Source organism: Epinephelus moara, chromosome 4 (assembly GCF_006386435.1).
Source record: "Epinephelus moara isolate mb chromosome 4, YSFRI_EMoa_1.0, whole genome shotgun sequence".
NCBI classification, from domain to species: domain Eukaryota; kingdom Metazoa; phylum Chordata; class Actinopteri; order Perciformes; family Serranidae; genus Epinephelus; species Epinephelus moara.
The window spans coordinates 35,441,993-35,467,361 of NC_065509.1; the positions used below are offsets into that span (position 1 = coordinate 35,441,993).

Here is a 25,369-nt window from a genome sequence, read left to right on the forward strand (position 1 = left end):
ATGTATATCTTTTTCCAACCTCTCCAGGTAACGAGTATCATTAATACACGACGTGCCCCAGGCACAGCATTTAGCTCCAAATCCACAAAACCAGCCTGAAAATGGAGGAAATCTGAAACGACTGCATTGGAGTCAATGGAGCACAGCTGTGTTGTTGTCGGACCCTGGTCTGAGCCGGCTTGGAGTCAATGGAGCACAGCTGTGTTGTTGTCGGACCCTGGTCTGAGCCGGCCTGATGCTTATTATGATTGGCCAGTCTGCGTTGCGTCCTGGGGCAGGACTTTGAGTAAGGTCAACTTGGACCCTGATTTCTTCAATTCATCAAGAATTTTCTCCGTTTTTGTATTCTTCGTTTACTGGAGGCATGCGTTTTCTTCATAAATTCAGTGCACGGGGTGAGAAATCAAAATACAATTAGTCATTAGAGTGGTGAAGTATTCCTTTAAATCAACAAGGAGGTTGTCAGTTAAACTACGGAGGTAAATTCTGTACACGTCTAATAACAGAATGAACATCAATATGTCCTAACATGCCTCTTGGACTGTCCATAATCTTTATGCCGTGCTGCACCCCTACTTCCTTAAATGGTAACAAATGGCTCAACAATGAAAGTTCTTGAAATGAGGGAGAAGCCGTTTGATGTAGTCCCAGTATTGGCAAGTGTAAGCTGTATGACATATTTCGAGTTTAGTGCTGCGGATGCCTTTGTGGATCAAGGGAACCACTTGGTTCCAGTTTAGCAGTTGTGCTTGAGGTTGTCAGAAGGGTCTGTTAAAAGAGAGAAAAAAAGAGGTTTAGTGGATAGGAATTATGTGTTTCACTTTGATCAGAGGAACCGCAGAACATACACACACTGCGCTGCATTCCTGCGGAGCACTTTAACTCATCCTCAGTGCATGATAAGGTTTACATAATGATATGTAAAGTGCTTTGAGAGGGGGAAATTCTTTGGCAGGAGAATCATTGCCACCCACAAGGAGGCTTTCTTCTTCTCCTTTCTCTCCTGCCAGATCCTGTTCTCCCCTTTCCCTCATTGTTTTTTCATCTGTCAACCTCAGACAACAAATGATGTTTGGCTGAATGTCTCTGGGAGTCACCGCTTTATGTTATGCTGGTTATTGTTAGTAGACAGCTGTTTTGGGATATTTTGCAGAATGGTTCAAAGGGAAACTTTCACTTTGGTTTCAGTAATAAGTGAATACACACAGGACAAAATACTGATTGTCTTGACAAGACATTTATACTCTTTGCCACCCACATGGCAGATCTATTGACTCAATTATTTACAGGATTTTTCACAAAGCAGCTTAAAATAAATGTAGAAAAATATGGGAAAATTGTTATTAATTGTTTACTTTGTAAATTATTTACAGTAAATACATTATCATATTATGTTATTATTAATAACATACACATACAAAAACATTTCCTCACATTATCTAGCCTCAGTTGTTCTGTGTTTGATGCTAATTAGCAAATATTAGCATGATAACAAGCTAAGATGCTAAACATGCTGTGTCTCAAATCAGATAGACCACTTCCATTAGTACACTTACATGTAGCACACTGCACACACTATGTACTTAATTGCATAGAGCACAAATTCTGACAGGGTGGTGTTGTCTTAAATCAAACACAACTGTTGCGCATGCAATGCAAATGACGATCACAATATCAGATTTCAACTGTGTGAAGCATTATAGCTAACATTTGAAGACCGACTGACACATATGCCTGCTATATCTGCATGTTTGTTCAATTGCTGTCTTCTGTATTTATTATTGATTGTATTAAGAATGAAGATGCTTTTACGGCACGTCTCTATATCTATAAATGTCCGTGGTTGATACCAGCTGGCTGATGCTGAATGTAGTAAACTGTGTGACTTTGAATTGATGTCTGAGGGGAAGTATGGACCCCATGGCTGGATCAGTTGGGAACCACCGACTTAGACCATATAGCTAACACCACAACGCATGTTACTTTAATGATGATAAAATGTGCCACTCTTAGTTAGCTAGCACGCTAATTTTAACATTCATGTTATCGCTTGCAGTCCCAAGTTTTTACAGAATTAACTCAGTTAACAAACTGATGGCTTCTATCTGACAATAGTATCCTGGTTGTCTGTGGCCCTCCTGCCTCTTCTGCTACGTAGGCAACATTGGCAGCCATTCAGGGCGACAAGTTTAACTACAATGAGAGAGCTGTTGTTCATAGAAACGGAGCGTTGTATTTCTACATGAATTCACGTATAGTTAAGTTAATCACACGTTGACTCCGCTCGGCGCTCTGCTGCTCCAGTGGCAGAGTGCCCAGAGTGCACTCTGCCACTGCAAGAGTGTGATGCTCGTGTGATGCTCGGGATAACTGAACGGTACCCTAAATATCAGCATGTTAACATTGTCACTGTGAACTTGTTAGCATACTGACTTCAGCATTTAGCCCAAATTACAGCTGCAAGTGTCAAAAGGTGTTATGCAATTGTCGTGGAAGATGAAAAAAATGTCTCCTATCTGCCTGAAGGATCATGTCGACCTCTCCAGTCAACATTGCCCACATGGTCCAAATGTTAAAAGCTAATTTAATCCCTAACTGGTAACACTCTCAGGTTATAGTGTAATCAAAGAGTATCCACAGTAAAAGTGGGTGAGCTGTGCATCTGCACTGTTCATCTGCCAGGAATGTGACCTGCTAATGTAATCGTGCCTGCAGTTCCCTCTCTGCCTTTTTTGTTTGCAGACAGCTGTCATCTGAGGATCTGGCCCGAGTCCCTGCGAATTCAACCAGTAACATCTTGAACAGGTTACTGATCACCTATGATCCCAGAATAAGACCCAACTTCAAAGGCAAGTCTCTTTCCCTATTCATCTGTCTCTGTCTATTCTTAATTTACATTTTTGCTGCAGCGCTGTCATGCTAATTAAAGAAACGGGTATACTATGAATATTTACCTCCAGATTTCTTTCATAAACTCAGGGCAGGAGCAGGTATCTGCATAAATGGTGCATGAGCCATTAATGAAAATGAATTTCCTGTCATGCATACACTTGCATATTTAACATGTACAACACTGTAACAATAAGCCGATGTTCTTGGGTTGGCTGTCTTCCCTGAGAGGCAGTTTAACATTCTGATGATTGACACACACAAGCTGTTATGGGAATGAAATCTTTAATTTAAAGGGAAAATTCTCCACATTTTATGTAGATGTCAAATCAGTGCTGATGATAAAATGCAGTAAATTAGAGCAATATATTCTTTAGTGCATGTCATATTAACCAAGAAAGCAGAGTTTTCTGCTAGCGTGGAGCTGTGCTGGCACTGCCTACATATACCAGGATGCATTGCGGTGAACTTCTGATGCCCAGCAAAACATAGTGTGGCCTACTCAGGCAGGCTATTGAAGTAACGTCACAGAGACTCCATGGTACGAACCAGCATGAAGCAAGATGGCAACATCTCTTTATTATTTTTTCAGCATTGTCAACAGCATTGTCATTTTTTACCTTTCACAATAAAAGCCCAACTTAAATTCACTCATCACTTTGCTCAAAGGGCACTTAAGAAAATAGCTTACAATTGTGACAGGTGACAAAAATACTTATTTAGTGGTCATCTGCCCAACTGTTATGCATAGTAACGCAGAAAGGCACACACTCGGTGGCTCACGTTACCGCTCTTCTCTCACTGTCGCCAACACCACGCCACAAAAACTGCCACGCTGAACTTTATTGCAGCAGAACGATTCAGTTTCTGTTGGCATCTGAGGGCGATTTGAGCAGCGCATCACTAGTCCTTGTGTGCTCTCCACATGAGGTTCTGCGGACTGCCTGCAGGCTGCCGATGGGCCATTGGTGGGTCATTGGCCATATCCTCATGCACAGCAGTCCCAGCCTCAGCCTGTCTCTGCTGCATATTTTGGGGGTATACTCTGGCTCAAATGATATCCAAGTCAGCCAAAACACTGTAAAAAAACCCTGCAAAATGTATCCTCATCCAAAACATCGTCTGCGCTCATGTTTTGGGATATTATTTTCACTGCTGGACATGTAGCTAGTATTCAAAGAAAACAAGAAATTTCTGTTTTTCTAGAGCAGTGGTTCTCAAATGGTACGATGTAGCACACTGGTGTGCCGTGATGCCAGTCCAGCTGTGCCGTGGGATTTTGTGATAACCACACATTATTTTGGCAATATTCAATTGGGCCAATATAAAAAGTTATGAATGAATTTTTAATTGACTATCAGTATGTTGTGTGCATCCATATCCTAATAAAGAGGCAAACTGTAATTTAATTGAATAAAAAACCTTCATGGGGAACCTATTGGTCACTGTTTGCACGTGGGAATTATAAGTGTTTGACACATTTAAAGCCCTGATTGGCAGCCAGTGTGAGAGATGATAACATTTAAAAGGAGAAAGCCATGAGTGGGACAATGGATCGCATTATTGTGCGGAGCAAATTACAGCAAAGCACCAGCGAAGACGACGTACCATCAACAGAAAAGAAACAAAAGAACTGTTCGTAGACAGTATCATGAAAGTTACCTGTCTTATTTTTACTGTCTTATGTTACCACTCATCTAGATTACGCGCCACAAGCTGAAGTAGCCTGTAGTGTAGTTTTTCCTCCTTCCAGCTACTTCACTGTTACATCAAATGACGGCACTGGATAGAGGAGGAACGACTGACTGTGCAGCTGCTGAACTGTCAATAGAGCACACACTGAGGATTTTATTGCTTCAATAGACTACACTTACCATTAACACTGATGAGACATCCACATAAAAGAGACTGAATTTTCACTTTAAGACAGTCTGGAATCTTAAAAAACAAAATATAGTGTGAGGGCTTGTATATTATATTAAATTGCTGTTATTTCAATTCTCTGCCTATAGATTCTAACAGTTTTTCATTCTCTCTGGCCCCCAAGTATCCATACAGTGTTTACAGTGTAAATGTCACACTGAACCAGGCTTCAGTCTCACAGAGGCAGCCATAAAAATAACAGAGAGGTGATTGACGACCTCTATGTCTGACTTATGGTCTCACCAGTCTTGAGGTAGTTTCCATCCTCTGGCACTTGGCAGCTGAAGCTCTATCTGGGACTCAATCTTTGATGCATTGTGAGCAGAATCAGCTCCCTCTCTGACTGCCTGCGACCAGTCCAGCAGCCAAACATCTGCTTTTGATTTCAGGGTGGGCTGAAAGCTCCCCGTCCATTAACATCTATGTCATAATCTCCCAAATTACATCCTAAACTGCGCCTTGTGCATAACTTTGCCCGGGCCTATAAAATGGTGAGCAGCTTTTATGGAGCCTATGGAGAATTTTAAGTTAACACCAGAAGTGTTTGTAGAATATTAGTTAGTGTGCTTGGTTGCATTAATGCATGGTTGTTTCGAGCTCTATGCCACCTCCATATTATGCACATTAATTTAGTGAATTGCATGATAGAATTTATCCTGTAAAACTCCTGAGCCTCCAGTAAACACCTCAAAGGAAATAATTTATTCAAAGGCGGATGAGCAGTCGGCATTCATAAAGGGTTTTATTAGTTTATGCTAAAGGCTGAGCGGAGAGAGATGCCAGTATATATGTTTACGGCGTTAGCTTAGCAGAGGAGATGAGACTGGCTTTTCATTACTGATCAGTAATGCAATCAATTGAATTACCAGGTACATTATGTATAAATAAAGACTTACAGGGTTTTACAAAGCATACTGACACTTCCTGTAAGCTACAAGCGCAGCGGTTCTTCACGCTTATTGCAAAGCAGCTTTAAAACACAACAGACTCAATACTACAAACTCTTCTCTCTTTTTTTCTAAATCCAGGGATTCCTGTGGAAGACCGAGTGAACATTTTCATCAACAGTTTTGGCTCCATCCAAGAAACGACCATGGTAAGAATCCACTTCATCCCCGCTTCAGCCTGACAGTATTGATAATCAATACTTCTGCCAATCAGACGCAGTGGATGAGCGCTGAAACCTGCTTTATCCTGGAACTTTTAAGGAGGATGCATGAGCATGTTTTCTGGCCGGTATCAGACCATTTAGCGGTAAATCATTATGAAGACTGGAGTTTTCATGCCCCATTTATCTGATGGCTTAATTGCTGATAAAGAAGTGCAGTTTAAATGCTAGTGAGCAGATTAAACTCAAGGACGGCGCTGGGTCGAGTCTTGATCACTTAGGAAAGAATAAAGAGAACATTCTTGAAGGTTTCTAATGAGCCCGGCTTACTGGTGTGTTTTAATTTAAAGCTGCTGGGAGGAACCAATAAACATTAAGTGTCTCTGTCTCAGTAAATATGTTCAATTATGTGACACGGTGAGGGAAATTAATGCAGTACAGAATCCACTGATTGACTTTATTCTGTCTCATGAACTCCTCTGTACAGGGCAGTTTTACAGGTTGTCATTTGGAAAGTCTTTTCCCAAAAGAAGACCCACATTGTCACAGAATAATTGAAGGCATAGTAATCAAACAAGCCTGAAATCTCACACAAATCATGCTGGCACTTCTTTGGCCTATAAGTAAAAAGATGGGTCATAAATTCAAATCTTGAAAATCTGACCTTTCATCACAAGTACAATGGTTTTTATATGATTTTCACTGAAGAATGCAACCAAAAAAACTGTATGGTTTGTATGAAGCACCCAACAAATTAGCACCCCTACTGGTAATGTTAGGTTTAGGGAAAAGAATCATGGTTGGGCGTCATCATGTTACATACTTTACATGAAATTATGTAGGTTTAGGAAAGTAATAGTAGGTTAGTTTTAGGAAAGTAAAAGTACGTAGGTTAGGTCTCGGAAAGTTAAGTTAAGTAGGTTAGGTCTCAGAAAGTAAAGTTACATAGGTTAGGTTTCGGAAAGTAAAGTTATTTAGGTTAGGTTTCGGAAAGTAAAGTTATGTAGGTTGGGTTTAGGAAAAGAATCATAGTTGGGTGCCGTTACATTATGTAGTTAACTTAAAGTTATGTAGGGAACATATTTTGTTGAGGGGTGCTGTACAGTATAGATATGTGTGCGCGGGCTTACAGGCACTACTGCTATACATACTTACATTGGTGTTCCAAAGAATGTGCGCTTCTTCGCCTCAGACACAATTTTATCTCTGGACTGCGTATGCCAAAATTTCTCCTATTTGATTTTCAATGGTGTCGGACATCCAGTTGTCTCTTCGCTGAGGCCGCTCATATCCTCTGGGCAAATCATTGCGTCGCGTCCGCTCATTGTCCGCTCCATCAATAGCTGCTATAAAACTTTATCCCGCAGTCAAAGTCACTTGTGTCAAAGGAACTAAAAAGTATCTCCAACCCTACTGTCCTGGCAGATTTCTAGTTTTTCTGCCCTTGAGCCCATGAGTTATCATAAAATAGCCAGTTATGTACAGACTGTGTTGTTACATCCCTTGTCAATAGAGGACGCTGCAGCTCCCTCAGCACCCACCTTCCTGCGCCCATCTACTTAAGGAAATGTGACGACGTGATGATGTACTGCACTCAGAGTTTACTTAGTTCATATGGGACACGAACACCAGTCTCCTGGGGGAAAGTCATATGTTTGTTTGACCCATCCATCAACCCAACTTGCCTCGTAATGCGGACTTTCACTCTTTATATTACTTTCTTCTTTGCTCCTGTCCACGCATCTGTCACGTTATCGCAGCCTTCATGATTACGTCGGTTATATACAAATTCTGGTCCATTGCTTTTTGTAGATATTCATACAAACAGTGCATGAGAACAGCCTGACCAAAATGATTTAGCAATCAGATTTGTCAAAAAACAGATTTGCAGTTTTTGATTTGACATACCAGAAAATAAACTAAAGTATTTTTTCTAAACAAAAATAACTGAACTAACAACAGGGATGAAAACATAATTTGATGTGTTTACAAGAGCTTTCAAATTGCTATCAAATGCAGTGCTGCAGGCAAATTCCATTTCATTCACAATTTGAATATATTGGCATTGTTTGGTCAGTGTCTTTCATGCCAGATAGAGAGGACTTCAACTTGTGAAGGGGGGTAAACACAATTTGAATGCTCCTCAAACAAAACAGCTAAACACAAAGTCATAGAAAAACATACGAGCTTTGAAGACTTGCAAGACATGCAGCCCATTGTGAACTGTGTGCAGCCAGGGAACAGTTCATTGCCTTTATCCTTGCAAACCTGCTGTTTTTCTGGTGTGAGCAATCCACATTTTAGTTATGGAATATACTGGAACAGGAACAGATACTGGGATTTAGACCTTTGCTCACAGTCTTGGATAGAGTCTGAGTCCAAAGCACTGATCAATGTTCTCTGACTTCATTTCATGAGGAGTGACACCCTGAACAAAGCCTCAGATCATATATACTGGAATTGGAGCTGCGTAAAAATGTACTCTGGAAATATTTCTTTTGGCTGCAGATCAGTAGCGTGTGTCTGCTTGTAAAATCTTCCTTTGGAGAGTTTCACACCAGGACCAATTACAGAGCAATTAGGATGACAAATGCTGAAAATGGGAAGTCCTTAAAACTCAAAGTATAGAAGTGGGGGTGCAAGAAAAGAAAAACAATGAGAGGAAACAGAAAAGATGGGAAGAGGAAAGAACAAATCAAGGAGAATGGAGGAGTAAGAGACAGGCAGAATGAAGGTTTTAAAACAAAGATGGGACATTGAGTAGAAATCGAAAGAAAGTGACAGAAAGTCAGAAAGTGCGGAAGACAAAAGTAAGGCAAAAAGGAACACAGAGGGAAGACAAAACCAAAGAGTGGAACACCAAAGATGAAGATGAAGGAAAACAGAAAGAGACAGGAATGAGGAAATTGAGCAGGGGAAGGTTAGCGGGAGAGGGAAAAGAAATTATATCGAGTGGAAGGGATAAAGTAAGATGAAAAAAGAAAGAAAGAGAAGCCAGGAGAAGAGATAGGATCGAGAGGGAATAACTAAGAGCCAAGACTGGGACAGAAAAAGAGAGATGAGAGACTCCCAGATGGCAAATCTGTCTTCCCTCGTCCCCCTGGACGCCCAACAGAAGACGGGAAGAAAATAAAAGTGAAGAAGGTTCAGAACGAATCCAGGAGGAGAAGGAAGAGACAGCTGGTCACCTCTCCCCCTCAATTTATCACTCTGTGGGGTATCTGATCTCAGGAAACCCACTCTCATCATTTACACCTCCCTAGGCCAAACAGCACCTCGCGTCCACTCTAGTTAACATTTCTATTTTCACTTTATGATTGTATTCATCAGTGGAGGATGACTAATATGTTGTTTTGAGATGAAATAAATTGTGGCTGTGTGTTTTTTATTGCTTCCCAGCTTGAGTGTTCCTTGTTGATTGCAGCGAGCGGGTTTGTTAAATCTCTCCGGAATCGAATGCAGTACAGGCAGCTTGATAGCGAGCCAGAGGGAAGATTTATTTCCTTGTCTGGTTTTCAGAAAGGCGAAGGTGTGGGAATTGGCCCGCGTCTCCGTCAGACAGAGAAGAGCCAGCAGTAGCTATTCGTGCCGTCGCTCGAGGACTGGTTGGACATTTGGACTCTAAAATTAGGTTGTATAGAAATGACGGCAGGCTTTCCAAAATGAGATATCAACAATTTGACCACTGTTCGTTCTCCCAAAAATGTTTACTGGCAAGGAAATAAAGCACATTCTGGGTCATGGCTGAATTTATAAACCATCCTAAGACCTCTGTGTATAAAATGGTGTTAGCTGAGTTTCTGAAATTGTTCCTGCTTATACATAATGCATATACAACAGAGAAATAGGAAAGCTTTCTTTTGATTTCTTGTCTCCTCGTAGTCATCGTGCATCAGCATGTGCCACAACAAATTACATGGATCAATCATTGTGTTTCTGGAGGAAAATTAGTTGTGCATGCACTGTGTATCCTGGATGTATACAGTATGACATTTAGTTCTATGTGGGAATTATATACTCAACACTCGCACAATGCTGGATGTAATTTACTGGCGAAAACTCTAGGCTCTGACATAAACTTTAAAGAAGGGTGAAATTACCCCTCAGAGTTAAAAGAAAGCTGCTGCATTTACAGTTTGTATTTGTGTGTATAGACAGCACAAACAACAAGTTGGTGTTAGTGCAGTTTTGGTCCAGAGGCAGAGTTTTAGTGTAAAAAATGTCCTCACTTAGTAGAAAAGAGAAAGGAGAGCATGAGTCTACCTCCTGTTTGCAGTATTCAACCGCATCACTAGAATAAATGTTGGCATTGTACCTTTCTGCAAACCAGAAACACTTGCTTAAAACACCCGAGGCCTGTACTACGAAGCGAGTTCAACTTACCCAGGATATCTTTTCGTTATCTGGCTTGACTGACCCTAACATTGGCTGTATAGATACCGGTACTACAAAGCTGGTTATCAACTAGCTCAGTCAACTCTGGGTTATCCTATCCAGCCATGAGCACGTTCATGTGAAGGAGGCGGAGGTGTTAATCACGAGCGACACCGTCAGAACCATGAATCAATGAATCAATCAATTTTATTTATAAAGCCCAATATCACAAATCACAATGAATGCTAGGCTGCTTCATATCACATGATATGAAACAGTACTGAAAACCCAGAGTTAGTTAACCCTAACGTTGTCTCGCTAACTCCAAATCCTGCTTTGTAGTACAGGCCTCTGGTTTAGGTGGCACAATCTAGAAATGCAGCCGATGTGATGCAAAAAAACACCCAGCTATGTTGTTTGTTGGTCTTGAACAGTGGTGTAAAGCTTGGCAGCTGTCTTGCCAAGCAATCATGCCATCCATCATCCCTCCACCTTCCAATGACAGTCATAAACATGCAATCTACTGCCTTAGAAACACTGATATGATACGTATAAAACATGGCAATGTAATGTATCTGTGGTTTGCAGAAAAGTACAATGCCAACATTTTCCTCTGGTGACTGGGCTGTAATATTACTGTATATGTGAGTAAATACACAGGCAGTTCAGCCCAGTGTGTAGGAGGATACTCTACTGGAGATAAAGGTAACATAGTGCCAAAATAAAACAAAACAAAAGAAAACTCCAACTCATAACCAATGTGGTTTCATGAAGAACAGATGCACTATAAAACTATATCGGGGTCAGTTGGCTGTTTCTCGCTCTCAAACTTGGCTGTGACTAAAGTTTCCAGTAGGAATATATGTTATGTCAGGAAACAGTTAACATACATTAACAAAAAGTGAGAGAAAACTCAGCAATCACATTACGCATATATTATTAGAAAGATGAGTATGCATCTCACTATTGCAACTGCGAGTCATATGTTGTTAATGGAGACTGGTGGCAGACACACGGAAAAAACACGGAAGAACATCTGAAAGAACAAAAATGACGTGTTACGTAGCTGCAGCCAAAATCAGCTTAAATCAGGATGAGGCTCAACATGTTGCCAGAGATAGCATCCAATGGATGGAGCTTGTTGTGGGGTTGTGTCCCACAGGGGCCGAACAAGAAGAAGTTAGTGAGTTTAAACAAGCGGCAACCTCCAGGGATGAAAACTGAAGCTAACGTTGACGTGCCAGAAACTGCAGTTCCCCGAATGGCCACTTGAGGCTGGCTCCAAAAGCGAGTTAATCCTTGTAGACCTCCAGGTTGAAATGTCCAATTTACAGCAGGAATAAACTTTACAGCCTGGTACAAAAAACAGTTATGGTCTTTGAAGCTAATTTCAATATTCATGACAGCTGTACAGGTGCTGAATTTTTATATAACTCACGTTTACATTTTATTAAGTCTTAAAGTTATGCATAATTAAGGGAAGGTCGCTTTGAGTGACAGGCTGATAGGGTCCTCAGCTTCTCAGTCAGATCTCTCCCTGAAATATGGTCACTTCTGGCTCCAAAACACCAAGATGGCGACGGCCATAATGTCAAACTTGAGGTTTCAAAACGGTATCCACAAGACAATGGGTGACATTAAGATAGCTACGTCCATTAATTTAACAGACTTTGCTTCTGTGTGAAACCAAAACTCAAGATTAACTCATTTTAACAGACATACTGTATTTAAGTTTGTCACATTGTGATACATCACATCACCTCATGTCAGGTCATTTTATCTAACAAACATACTTATTGTAACCCAAATGATCTTTTCCTGAATCTAACCACATAGTTTTGGCGTCCAAACCTAACGAAACTGAATGGTGTGAAACAAAACTGTGACCGTTTCACAATGTTGGATATCTGCACTCCCAGGCCTGCTGGTAGGTGCAGTTTGCCCCATCTGAAACAGGATAAGTTGGGTGGTAACAGCTGATAAAGACCATTTAATGTGCTGATAATATTCAAAAGGGATGTGTTAGACACAGTATCCAATGTTTAATACATGTGTGGTTTGAAGGGATGAGTTTCTTTGCACTGATTGACCTGAATTTGACTCTAGAATGAATTTCCAAAGGAAAAACAAAACCTTGCATGTGTTCATTCGTGTTACATTGCTGCTATAGCAGTATAATTTAACACCAAGTCCCTGTTTTTGTTTTTCATCCTGGTAAAAATGTACATGTGAACATTATAATGGTCCATTATGGGCTCTGCTGCTGATTTCACAAACGCTTACACTCCACTGTGTTCTCATTATAAGGGAAAAAATGCACCATTTGTAATCTCTAAACACCTGAGTGCAGAACATAAAGCAATGACAAATGTTGACTTTTAGCAGACTCTACATAAGCAGCTGCATCCAAAAAATAAAAAAAGAAAGAAAGAAAACAGCAACCAGTGTTATAAAAATTGGGAACAATGAGGGAATGGAAGGTGGAAGTTAATTTCTTATCCACAAACACACCCACACCCTCATACAGCTGGTATTTTGGCGGCTGTATTTGACATGTCATCCATCTTCACACTCAGCATTAATAGTCCTTCCTAACACCTGGTCCCAGAACAGCTTGAGGCACGCCATCAAAGCAGGCACACACAAAAAACAACCATCCCAAACCCTCATAGAGTGATATTTTCCCACCAACAGCAATGTGGAAGTTTCACTAATAAGCTCTCTAATGAGGCAGTTGCTGCTTCACATGTCGCTGTTGTTGATAACATTTGACCCCTGGACTGTGTTCTGGATGTTGGCTGCTTTAAAAGTAGATGTCATGAGTGTTGTTTTGCTGCAGCTGTAAAATGTCACTCGGCACATTCAAGTGGTCTGTTGAAGTTATTGTGGAGATGTTTGCTGTGAGAAGAAAATGCTTGTCCACGACTTAAAAGAACTAGAAAATGTAGCCCGTCAATAAGGCAGAGCTGTCGTATTCTTAAAGATTTGCACTGATCTTAAAACTTTTTTCTTACTTTTTAACTGCACATCAAACTATTAGTATCAGAGAAGTCTCTAAAATGTTTTTAAAAGGGTTAAATATGCCTTTTCTTGCAGTGTAAAGAAGAGGGATCTTGAACAGAGCCCACAGGTCATGAAGATAAATTACCTGTGCACCTTCCTTTTTAAAGCTTTATGGAAAATGTGAATAGAAAATAAGCATTAACCAAATTCCATCCAGAGAGGTTCATAATCCCTTTAAAAGCACCTAACTTCTGTCCAATTGTACCAACATGATACGGACATTAACCACGTCTGTGCTCGTCTGTCGTCCCCAACAGGATTACAGAGTCAACATCTTCCTGCGGCAGCGCTGGAACGACCCCAGGCTGAAGCTACCGCAAGACTTCAAGTCAGATTCTCTCACCGTCGATCCAAAGATGTTCAAATGTCTCTGGAAACCTGACCTGTTCTTCGCCAACGAGAAGAGCGCCAACTTTCACGATGTTACCCAGGAAAACATTCTGCTCTTCATTTTCCGTAACGGGGACGTCCTCATCAGTATGAGGTAATGACTTCTTTTCTTCTTCTTCTTTTTTTTTTTTTGTTAAAATGTGCAAATTACAGCCAGTATTTAAGGTGCCATCCAAAGAAAGCACCTGTCCCTTTTCCAACTCTTAAACAATGTTGAGAATGTTTGGATATTAACTAATTAAAAGCCTTACCAAATATGCTCAAATCTTTGTTTTAAGGTATAGTATGCAGGTAATCATAAGTGCTTTATCGTAGGCAACTAGACTTGCTTGAGTTTCCTGAAGACGTTTCGCCTCTTATCCAAGAGGCTTCCTCAGTTCAGAAAAAAAGCTATCTACATCAAACTGGAACGACCATCGTTAAACAGAGGAGGTGGCCCACGACACCACTTATCACCCACCTTCAGTGCAGTCTTGGGATCCCTCCCCAGACGGCTCAACACCCATTCTCACCTGGTCCCATCTAACCCTAACGACACATAAGATGGCCGGGTGGGTCAATGACTCACATGTGACCTCAACGACTCTGTAAGGGTTCACACCCACACAGGGTTTAAAGCCTGCGACTCCACACCAGTCTGTTAGAAGAGAGAACAGGTGAAACGTCCTCAAGAAACACAAGCAAGTCCAGTTGCCTATAATATAGCACTTATGATTACCATGACCTGGATGACTGAGAATCTTCACCGACCTATAGTATGCAGGATTTACAAAAGTAATCCCTCTCTATCATCGCTTGCAGCAGTGTATCTATCTGCAGAGACCCTGCTCTCTGCCTGTATTTTCTTCTTTTCTTCTTACATCACTGTGTTCAGGAGGTTCCTGGGCAGAGCACACAGGTAGCGGCCAGGTGTCAGACCATAAGCAGCACACATCTAATAGGAAGCTACAAAAACTGCAGCCACAGTGCCATAAAAATACAAATATAGCAAGGCGAAATGCCAAGGGGAGTCAATCTTGGGTTGGCTTTCAATTCTCTTGGTGACCCTACTGTTATCAAACAGTAACCAACACTTCCTGCATAGTTTACTTTTAAGCACTTAATTGTTACACGATAATTACACGTCGCCTTTAGTGTCTGATGTGATTTAAAAAACATCCATACATTTACTGTATGTGCCCTTTGTAATAAAAAAAAGTTAGCTATAAACTGTAAAACGTGTCTTCTTGAAACTGAAAATTATTTTTGCCATACACTACACATATCACACAGAACCTTTACTCAAATGATAAACTGTTAGGTATGCAAATTTGTGAATCCTAGGATAGTGAAGGAATAGCTGCCTTACTCTGCCTCTGATTGGCTTACCCTGACATTCCTACCATAACCCTAACCAGTCTTCCTCCTCTTGCCTAAACCTAACCAATCCAACCAACAAAGGCAACAAGTACTAACCAATCATAGGGAATAAAGGGCAGGTCATTCACTTACTATCTTAGGATTCGCAATTTTTGTTAGGTCCTTTATCCTCTTGGTAATTGATAACACAATTCAGGATGTTTTTTTTTAAGATATTTTTTGGGGCATTTAAGCCTTTAATCAATAGGACAGACTAGTGTGAAAGGGGGAGAGAGAGGAGGAGTGACATGCAGGAAATGGCCACAGGCTGGAGTCAAACCCTGCGGCAACAGCCTTGTACATGGGGCGCCTGCTCTATCCACTAACCCACCAATGCCCCCAATTCAGAATGTTTTTAATTGAACTTCCTATGATTTAGATATTAATCCTACTTGGAGCCATCAAAGTTAGCATATTTCCAGAAGTTTTAGTTGTAGTGCCATACCATTGTTCTGATGACGAAGAAGAAGAAATCCCAAAGCCCATTTCTCAGACAGCCGGTTATCCCACAAACATACACCCATTGCTCTGAAGTTCCGTTTCTCTAAAAATCACCCTCCCTGCAGTCAGTTTCAGTTTCCCAGCAGCGTTTGAGCGACCAAACCCAGGTGTTTCTTACCAACCTGTCTCTGCTTTTCCAGCGACTCTTGTGCCACCACATGTGGGTGTTTTAAGCCAAAACATGGTCTATTCCTAACCATAACCAAGTGGTTTTTGTGTCTAAGCCTAACCATACATTCACTACAGCTTTGACCTCAAATGTAACATAGCCATGGTTTACAGAGATGTACAATGCAAACATTTTTACTGGAGATTGGGTTGTCTAACTACAGGGAGGGTGTATTTCCAGAGAAATGGGACTTCTGCGCAATGGGATTTTGTTTTTGGAAAACAGGCTGTTGGAGAAATGGGCTTTTGGTCCAATGGGACATTTGTCAGACTAACAGGCTTTAGAATTTTGGGCCATCAGAACAATAGGCAGTCCCTTTATTGCAGCCCACATCTTAGACGTGTGTACCATTTTGGTCTGCAAGTAGGTCTGGTGCAGTCTATGGTCTGGTGTTGAGCCCATTCATGACTGTTTCCTGTGAACATTAATGACAAATCGTGACAGAAAATGTGGATGAGATAATCGCAGCAAGTTGTTTTAAGTCCCATGTCGACTGAAAAAGATGTTGTGGAATGCATACGTCAGTCGCTATGTATTGGTTAGGGCAAAACAAAACACAACACCCCCCCTCTAAACAGAAATAAAAGATGGAATGAATGAAGTACAATGTGAAACAAAATTGATTTCAATGTCTTTATCAGGCTCAGCTTGCATAATGTAGATTTAAAAACGTGTACACAAGACTAAATACGTCATATAGTTTTAGGCCTAGTTGCATATGACTATTACTTGGAGACCCTAATTCTCCCTAATGTGATAATGTAATAATTCATTTGTGTTGTTAATGCCCTGAAAATCTACAATAATTATTTTAGTCCTGTGTGCATCTCTATCAGTCAGGGAAGGCTTGTTTCCCTTATTTGCAAGGATCCTCTGGCTTCTCTATATATCTTATTCTTTCTGGGTCAAGAATCATCGAGGCTGCGGGCTGCGAGAGTGAAATTTGGAAAGATAATGAGACTCTTGACATGCATAGCTTTTATTAAAAAACGTTTTATCTTCGAAGGGGCTCAGTGTAAACTAGTTGGGGCTACAGGTATATCTTGCACGCAGCTGTTCAATCCCCTCCTGAGGAAGTCTTTGTGAATTTGTCTTTAATTTGGAGTGTAATGTAATTTGTTTATCTCCTGCAAATGCACCTCTAACTTAAGAAACATAAGGGTAAACCCTATAAGATCTCAAGGTAATACTAGTCTCATGCAAACAAGTGGACAAAATCAGAGCATAATGTGAAACTGAATTTTCTTCTTCCTCCTCCAGGTTGTCCGTCACCCTCTCTTGTCCGCTGGACCTGACGTTGTTCCCCATGGACACACAGAGATGTAAGATGCAACTTGAAAGCTGTAAGTTCTCCAGAAACAAACCACGTGTGTGCTCTGTAAACATGCTTTCAGCTGGACTTTAACTCATCTGCTCGTCGGTATTTGGGAGTTGGGAATATATTTGTTGTTTTTATAAAATAGTTGTTTTGGGCTAAATGAAAGCTTTTTGCTTGTGTTTAGGAGCCAATTTCAGCGGCGAACACTTAGAGAAGTGGAATAAATCATAATATTTTAAGGTTGTTGTGAAAGTCTCACAGCTAATTGAGCTTGACTGTGGTTATTGCATCTTGTTTACAAAGCAGTTTAGACTTGAATAAGCAAAATAACTTCAAGCCATTTCCCTCTATTGGCTAACTCGACTGCTGAGATGTATAGTTTTCTGCTACTCTGTGTGCATTTATTTTATATTTTTGTACTCTGATTGTATGTTTCTGTTTCTGAGCATGCTTAACATGCAAGCAGATATTGTGGGGAATATACTGTGTATGTATATATGCATTTGTGTAACCACGAGTGTGGTTTAGACAATGCACTTGTGTATTTGTGTGTTCACATTATGTACCTCTTCAATCCAGTTGGCTACACCACAGACGACCTGCAGTTTATGTGGCAGACAGGAGACCCAGTGCAGATGGACGCCATCGCTCTGCCACAGTTTGATATCAGACAAGAGGATATTGATTATGGGAACTGCACCAAATTCTATTCAGGAACAGGTACTGTCCTTGTCATGAATCCTTTTTTTCCACATATTCTTAAACATAAAGGTACAAAAATGCTTATTAGTAGGGAGAGTAGATATTTAATCATCCAAAAATACTCCTTTCTAGTCAACACTATCCCAAAATAGCTCAATCTTCCTTTTGAATTTAAACATACTGCAAATTTTACAGCAAAGTGAAATTTTTACTTTACTTTTTCCAGCATTTCCATCAAAAAGAATGGGCCTCGTGTACAAACAGTGCAAACAAACCTTTTACGCACATATCTTGGATACATCAAAATTTTCTTACCTGATTTTTTTTCATACTCTACGAACAAATTTAGAGCTGCCTCAGACCGCAAGTACACACGAATGATGAAGGCATGGCTATCTTAGAAAATGTAAACACAAACTATTTAACTGAATGCACACCAAATTAAACACACGAAATTGACTCACTTTTATCCTCATCAATTATTGGCATGATAAATATATGTCATAAATATTCAACTACAATATAATCTACAACGTGACAAAGGCATAAATATGATTAACAAGAAGGAAACAAACATAATTCTCAACCTATTATCAGTGACAGTTAGGCAGCAGTTGGTTCGGTTCAATAACCAAGTTTCAACTTTGTTTGCCCCGTAAGTGCGGTCCGTTTGGGCAGGTGTGAACACAGCAATCACACTCAGGTGTGTACCAAAACAACCGGACGGAGACCTTCTTGAAGAGGTGGTCTCAGTCCTGGATCCGAACCAACTGGATCCGAACCAACTGCTGTCACATGACACATTGTTTGGGTTAAACATGAGCATGTTACAGTCCTGGAGGATTATTAATGTGCACCTCCTCCTGTACTGCCTTAATATGCACATTCAGCACATCCAATGCATCAAAACATTGTTTTCTAGTTGGAGCTGCGCCTCGTTTTCAAACTGTATGGTTTGACTAAAATGAACAATGACAGCAATATAGTCCACGATGAGCAGCGCTAAAATCAACCTGCGTAGTTGTCCCTCCATTGTGACATTAGAAAGTGTCACATTTATCTTGCAAGTGTACTCTTCTTCAACATTTTGTTTACTTCCTGGATTTTTCCCACATGGAAATTCTGACCAATCAAGAGCAGCTTTCTCACACAAGGCATTTGATCTGGTCCGCTTGTAAATACTGCCGTGAGAACACGAACCAACTCTAGGCAATTATACAACTTTGTGACAATATTAGTCCCTGATTCAGACCAAAGCAAGACAACTCTAGATCTGAAAGCACCCTAAAAATGTCCTTTGACTTGTATTCTCTGCTTCGCAGGGGTTCCGCGAGATCTCACTCAGATGACATTCATTTTTCATACACACTGATTTTGTGTGCAAAGAACATTTCCACATGCATATTGGTGAACAAGGTCCACTGCCTTGAGTTAAACAAGGTTTTCACTTCAGTGTTGTTTGTCTCTGGGCAGTCCTTTCATCCATTCATTAATTATTCTCTCCAAACTGAAGCTATTCTGTTCTGTTTAGGCTCAAAGTTTGTACTGGTTAAAACTAAACCCTGAAAGTGTGTTAATGTGCCTGCTGCTTGCCCTGATTTTTATCAACTCACTCCTCTGTAGTAAGTTAACTTTGTATGTCATCACATCTCACAAAGGTAGTATGTAGTCACTAGTCTGACTTTTCTCTGTGAGTTGTGTGGTGGTGGGCTGTCGCCATCACACTAACTGTTTTATAGATCCCTCAAAGAAATCAGTAGAGGATGATGGGTGTTTTTTTTGTTAAGGCAAGATTAGTCGATTGAAGGATGAAATCATAGCAGATCAGATCCTGAGCCGCAGCGAGCAAGCTTCACAACACATCATTACCTCTGCTTCTTATCTGACTATCTTATCTGAGGTGATGCTGTGTGACTTCTTTATTTTTATGGTAAAGGCCAAAAGATTATAACACCTCAATCTTCCTGCTTCAGTATGTTCGAGCAAATTCAATTTTAACACCTTAGTAAATAACAATATTGTGAAGATGATTATGATTATTTTGCAGTGTTAGTCAGTCTTTTATTATAGAGAGCAAAGATGTGTAGGCACGACTGTGCAATCATACAGACAGCTGAAAGAGTGAAATGCATTAACTCATTTTGGAGTCCAGATAAATCAAAAGTTTCCACAGTCATGTCAATATGTTATGTTCTTTTCCTCTCCAAGTGAACTGAACCGCCAGAACAAAAATCACAGCTTATAATTACAGTCTAAAAGTGAAGACCTTTGTCATGGCAAACACTCTGACTTGCAGGACAAAAACAGGTGGAACTGATGTAATTAATTCTGATTATATCCCATTCAGGTGTGCCAGCATGCACAATCAGGAACCTGGCTCTAGCACAGGCGAATGGAGAGAAGTAAATGATAATGTCATTTGTTTCTCCTGTCTGACAAGTTCAAGTGTTTACTGTGGCAAAGCTCCAAATCAGAGTTATATCAGAATAACAGGTGTTTTGTGGGTAAAGTCTGAGCAAACCAACCTTGATAAAGCTGGGCAAGGACTGAGCTCATGGAAAAATAAAAACATAAAAACAAGAAGCAACACATTACAAATCAAAATTTGGCTTTTCAAATATAAGTTGAAAAGTTAAAGTTGCCCTGAGGAGTTTTGTGAACTGTTACTAGAGGTCTAACAAAGATGTTGAGAGTACTTTTTTGGGCTGCCCCTGACTAAGAATTTTCCTCGTCGACCAATGGTCGTCATTAAGGACCATTAGCCGACTAGTCACCTGCATGTTTACGATATGAATTTAATTATTAATTTATATATTTTGGGTGGGGCAACACAATGGTTTGAGTTGAAGGTGTGAGAAAGAATAGTATCAGTAACATTGTTAACACTGTGCTACATTACAGAGACATACAAAACCGTACTAATGAACCTTCATTAATATAGGCCTATATTTTATCTACAAGTGCACGTCACACACTGAGCGAGCCGCCTGTTAATGACGCTGTGGGCTAATGGGCATGTAGCTACTTCCATGTTTCAGATGCTACGTCATGTTTGTTTACATATCACCTTGGGTTCATCCTTCACCTTCTCAAAATGATCCCACACTTTGGATTTCCTGCCCAACGTGTTATTTACTAGCCTGTGGAATAACCGCAGGTACCAGCCCTGGAAATTAGGGGCCGTACACATGCTGTGTCTTTAACTGCTTAAGAAATGCGAGGTCGAGAACTGGGCGATATTCTTGTACCTTATTTGTGCCAGCTTACAAGAGCATGGAAGCAGGTTCTGTCAAGAGTTGACAGTAGAATTATAGCCTATTTACCTGAAATCCTGAGTGCAGAGCTGATCTTCTTCCAGGCGCTGTTTATAAGTGTGTAGACCTATCATCTGTGGGACAGATGTACAGCTCTGGGTAGCCCTGTGCTAACATGATCAACTTTTCTGTATTTATCAGACTGAATATTTACTGAAGAAGGGAAAGATATCTGTCGGCTGTGATTGGTTTGTAACATGACTCCTGTCTGGCCTAAGGTTTTGATTTATTTGATTTAATTTAATCTGATAGAGATTCATGTTTTTGTTTTGTTTTTTCTATAACTAAGTGACCAATAAAATCTTGCTGACAAATGACCTTTCTGGTCGACTAACGTTTGGTCAACTATTAGGGGGCAGCTCTATTATTGTCTTCTCACAAAACATTTGTAAAGCTCTATTTTTAATGTAATATATCATGCATTACATGTGTATTCACTGGCAGTCATTTTCTTCCATGCCTCTGTTGACACATTATTACATGTCTTGGTTAAGGCCATCATTGTCAATCAGCAGAATAGTTGAAGTCAAATGTATTCGGCTGTCCATCTCTAACCTTTTAGTGTGTCTTGTTCTTGGATCGTCAGGAGGCCACTGTTTGCATGAAAAATTTGATATACATTGTACAGTTTTACAAGTTTTGTGTGACTGCGTAGGTATTTCCAAGATGTTCGTGAATGTAACGACAATGAACTCAGACATACTCAGACTAATGTACAACATGTCACTCTGACCTTTTTCCCAGGATGCTGGGAGGGCAGAAAAAAGTATTCCAATAATAAAATAGAAGAAAAACCACCAAAAAGGTGCTGGTACTGTGCCATACATGTATTCAGACCAGTGTGAGTACAAAACGACATTTGCAATGAAATGGAAAATCTCTATCAGCCAACAGAGCTGGTGTGACCTCAGTGCTCTCGCACTTGGGAGGCGCACTGCTGGCAATGAGTCAGCCTTTTAACGTGTTGCTGTGGCAACCTGGCCAGACACAAAGATCACCTCTGTGTACGACTGGTTCGAGCCTGCTCTGCGACACAGGCAGCCCTTATATGCCGTATAAAGCTCACCCAGAGATCCCCGGGCTAGTTAAATATTACTTCAGCCCATCCACTCTACCATCCCATTGGACCCACCGAGCAGCCTCAAAGAGGAGAAACACAACGTGGCTGCAGGAGGTCTTAAGTGTATTGATGCTTATTCCATACTGCTTTAATGAAGACCACATTTCCAGTCGAGATGGATCGGTCAGAATTGATCATTTACTAATGGAAACTGATGTTGTGCTGTTTGGAATAGTAATCTGCTGTTGCCATCCACTAAAAATAGGAGCTAAGTGTTTGGCAGAGGACACATCTCGGTCTCCTACATATAAGGCATGTTCTGAATTGGAAGCAGGGCTTTTTAGGGTGCTGCCCTGAGTGCTCAAGCAGGTCACAGCTTTAACAAAGTTAGCTGAAATGATGTTAAAGTACTTACGGCCATTGACCTTTCTCTTTCTCTTCTCTTTGGCTTTCTCTGGTCCTAATGGTGCACACAGCTGTGCTTTGCTTTGTGCCGGGGCAAAAAGAGGCAGATCAGATACAGGACTTAACTTGGCTGCTACCTTTCCTCTAAATGCCTGACACGGATTTAATAGACCAAGTCAGTAAAGGGCCATTTCTCTCACCTGCTCTGTTTCAATTAAGGGGCTGGATCCTCCTACGTTCACATCTCTCTACCGAATAATAGCCCAACATTTTTGAATGGGCAAAGATGGTGTGATGTTTTGGTCACGTCAGGGGTTCTTACACATTTTTCATTTCAAAATTCTACATTTTTCCATTCTGCAAAGGAAGCTTGGTCATTTCGAGCAGCCAAGTCCAAAGAAATATTCACGTCAGCCACCTTGTAATTCCAAAGAGATATTGGGAATTTCTAACAGCGACAATATCGCCCACTTGGTGAAAAGAACTACAAAATTTGATAATAATACAATGAATTCAGTCTATGGAAAACGAGCACTTTGTTTTTTATGGTGCGTTTCCTTTGAACTAGGAAGTTGGACAGGAGGTAATGGAGTTGGACAAGTTCCCAGTCAGATATTTCAACTGGAACACCCCTCTGAAGTAGGGTTGGCCAATATGGACAAAAACTCATATCTCGGTGTTTTCAGGCTGAATGGCGATATACGATATATATATACACGATATATATCTCGGTATTTTCCATGAAATGGGCTACATGTTCAGTAGCAAGTTGCAAGCTGATCCATGGCTGAAGTCGCCTGTGTCTGTCCACAGCAGGGCAGGTAAAAGAAGTTTACCTGTTGGAGGTGAGCTGTTTGCAGAGGTGCAGGAAGAGCCTGTGGTCTGCAGCTCTTCATCAACATCTCACTGTTCTGATTTTACTCTTCCTCCCTGCTGTATTATAAGACTTGTCTTTATTGAAGAAAAGCCGCCAATAAAGTTCAGCTGATTCGGTTATAAATATATTGTAATTCCTGTAGAGTTTTAAAAATAAAAGCCCCCTGTTATTTTGTTATGTAAAAACTTTTATTGTGAAGTACCAAAATAAGGAAATGTTGAGTTTCGAGCAGCAACTTCACACAACTTCTAATACGGCTAATAGCGAACATGAAACAGTAAAATAAAAATGATATCTAAAGTAAAAACAGGACGCAGGAGAGAAACTAAAGTCCAAACCACAGAGATTCAGTTCGAAGCTACAAAAGTACAGAGAGCTGAACACAGAGACTTTTAAAAACGCCTTTCTCTTTGGTCTCCTGCAGACAGAGGTGAGTTCAGTGTCACAACACACACCGCTTGTTTGAGGGGGAGAAGCAGGATCATCGAGGGTTGCCTGCAGTAGACGAGACGTCCCCGCTACCCACTTGAGGGCGGGGGGCCTGGCTTTTGGACTATGTCTCTGGCGTTGCTCGGCATACCACGGCGCGTCTTAACTGCATAGAAACTGAAATCGGCATGGCCAAACGTTAGAGTGGAAAAGGCCCGCAGTATTGTACGTGTGCTACTGCGGTCATTTCATTCATCTCACAGACTGATTTGGAATAGCACATGCAACATATAAACCGATGTCACACTGTAGACTAACTAAAAAACCGGTACTGTCTTGGTTTTCCGACGTGTATATGTGACGTCATTCCCAGCTTAGACTTCCGAGGTGCCTGAAATGCAGCATAAATCTGGTTGGAACACAGTTATCTTGTGTGTGTGATGTCAGTGTACTCTGCCTGCTTCCCGTTTTTGAATTTTAAGGCAAGCTGTGTTTCCTACTGAAGTTATTTTAATCATATCTGACCCTTCTCTTCTTCCTCATGCAGGGTACTACACTTGTGTGGAGGTTATCTTCACCCTAAGGCGACAGGTTGGCTTCTACATGATGGGTGTTTACGCCCCCACGCTGCTCATCGTAGTCCTTTCCTGGCTGTCCTTCTGGATCAACCCTGATGCGAGTGCCGCCAGGGTGCCTTTGGGTACGGATTATTTGATCAATTCCACCACCTTCCACTGACATTTACCAATACACACGATGTGTAAATATTCCTCGTGCTGTTTAACCAGGGTGGAGTGCACAGTTGGACGCTAGATCAGAAAGCCGGGTGGGTGAGAGTGTTATCGAGGTAATTAGGTGTGAAAATTCAGGCTGTAAAAAGCCATGGGGGAAAAATGTAGTTGATCAAATAAAACTCTCCCTGTAGGATTTATATGTTTTTAGGAATCACTGACATTGTGGCCCCAATCATCTCCATCGTGACAACATCAATCACTTTGACACCATGAAGGACTTTATCTATCAAGCATGGTGCCGTTTCCACTGTTGTTCTATATGTGATAAATCACTGAATATAGCTGTAATTGACAGATGGGACCCACCACAGTCGGCTTTTGGCAAGTTAGTGCTTTTAAGCAGCGCTTATCTAGTGTGCAGGGTACACTGTGGCAGATCTATAGGCCAGTGGTTCTCAAACAGGTGTCCGGGGACCCACAGGGGTCCTTGAGGGAGTTCCAGGGGGTCCCCAGAAAAACTAAGAATAGTTTATTTTCACAATTTAACTATTCGAAGATAGAAGTAAACCCAGTGTGAGTTGTAAGAGTGACTGTTCTGATCTTAGGTTTCACTTCCTTTACTGTTCTCTCCGTAACTGTAGGTGACACCTAATAAATTCTGATCGAAGAACCAAAATTGTTTCAGATGGAGGTCCCTGAAGCGAAATCTTATGAA

The 25,369-nt window shown here is 40.9% G+C and overlaps 1 protein-coding gene across 4 annotated transcripts in view; it reads left to right on the forward strand.

Annotated features, from left to right (window-relative positions):
- The window catches only part of glrbb (glycine receptor, beta b), a 48,093-nt gene that overhangs the window by 10,475 nt on the left and 12,249 nt on the right, over positions 1-25,369 (forward strand). For all 4 annotated transcript variants that reach the window (XM_050042477.1, XM_050042479.1, XM_050042478.1 and 1 more), the window contains 6 exons: positions 2,743-2,849; positions 5,841-5,908; positions 13,615-13,841; positions 17,076-17,158; positions 17,713-17,853; positions 24,468-24,620. In XM_050042477.1, coding sequence (XP_049898434.1) covers positions 2,743-2,849; positions 5,841-5,908; positions 13,615-13,841; positions 17,076-17,158; positions 17,713-17,853; positions 24,468-24,620 — 779 coding nt within the window. The remainder of the gene's footprint in view (positions 1-2,742; positions 2,850-5,840; positions 5,909-13,614; positions 13,842-17,075; positions 17,159-17,712; positions 17,854-24,467; positions 24,621-25,369) is intronic.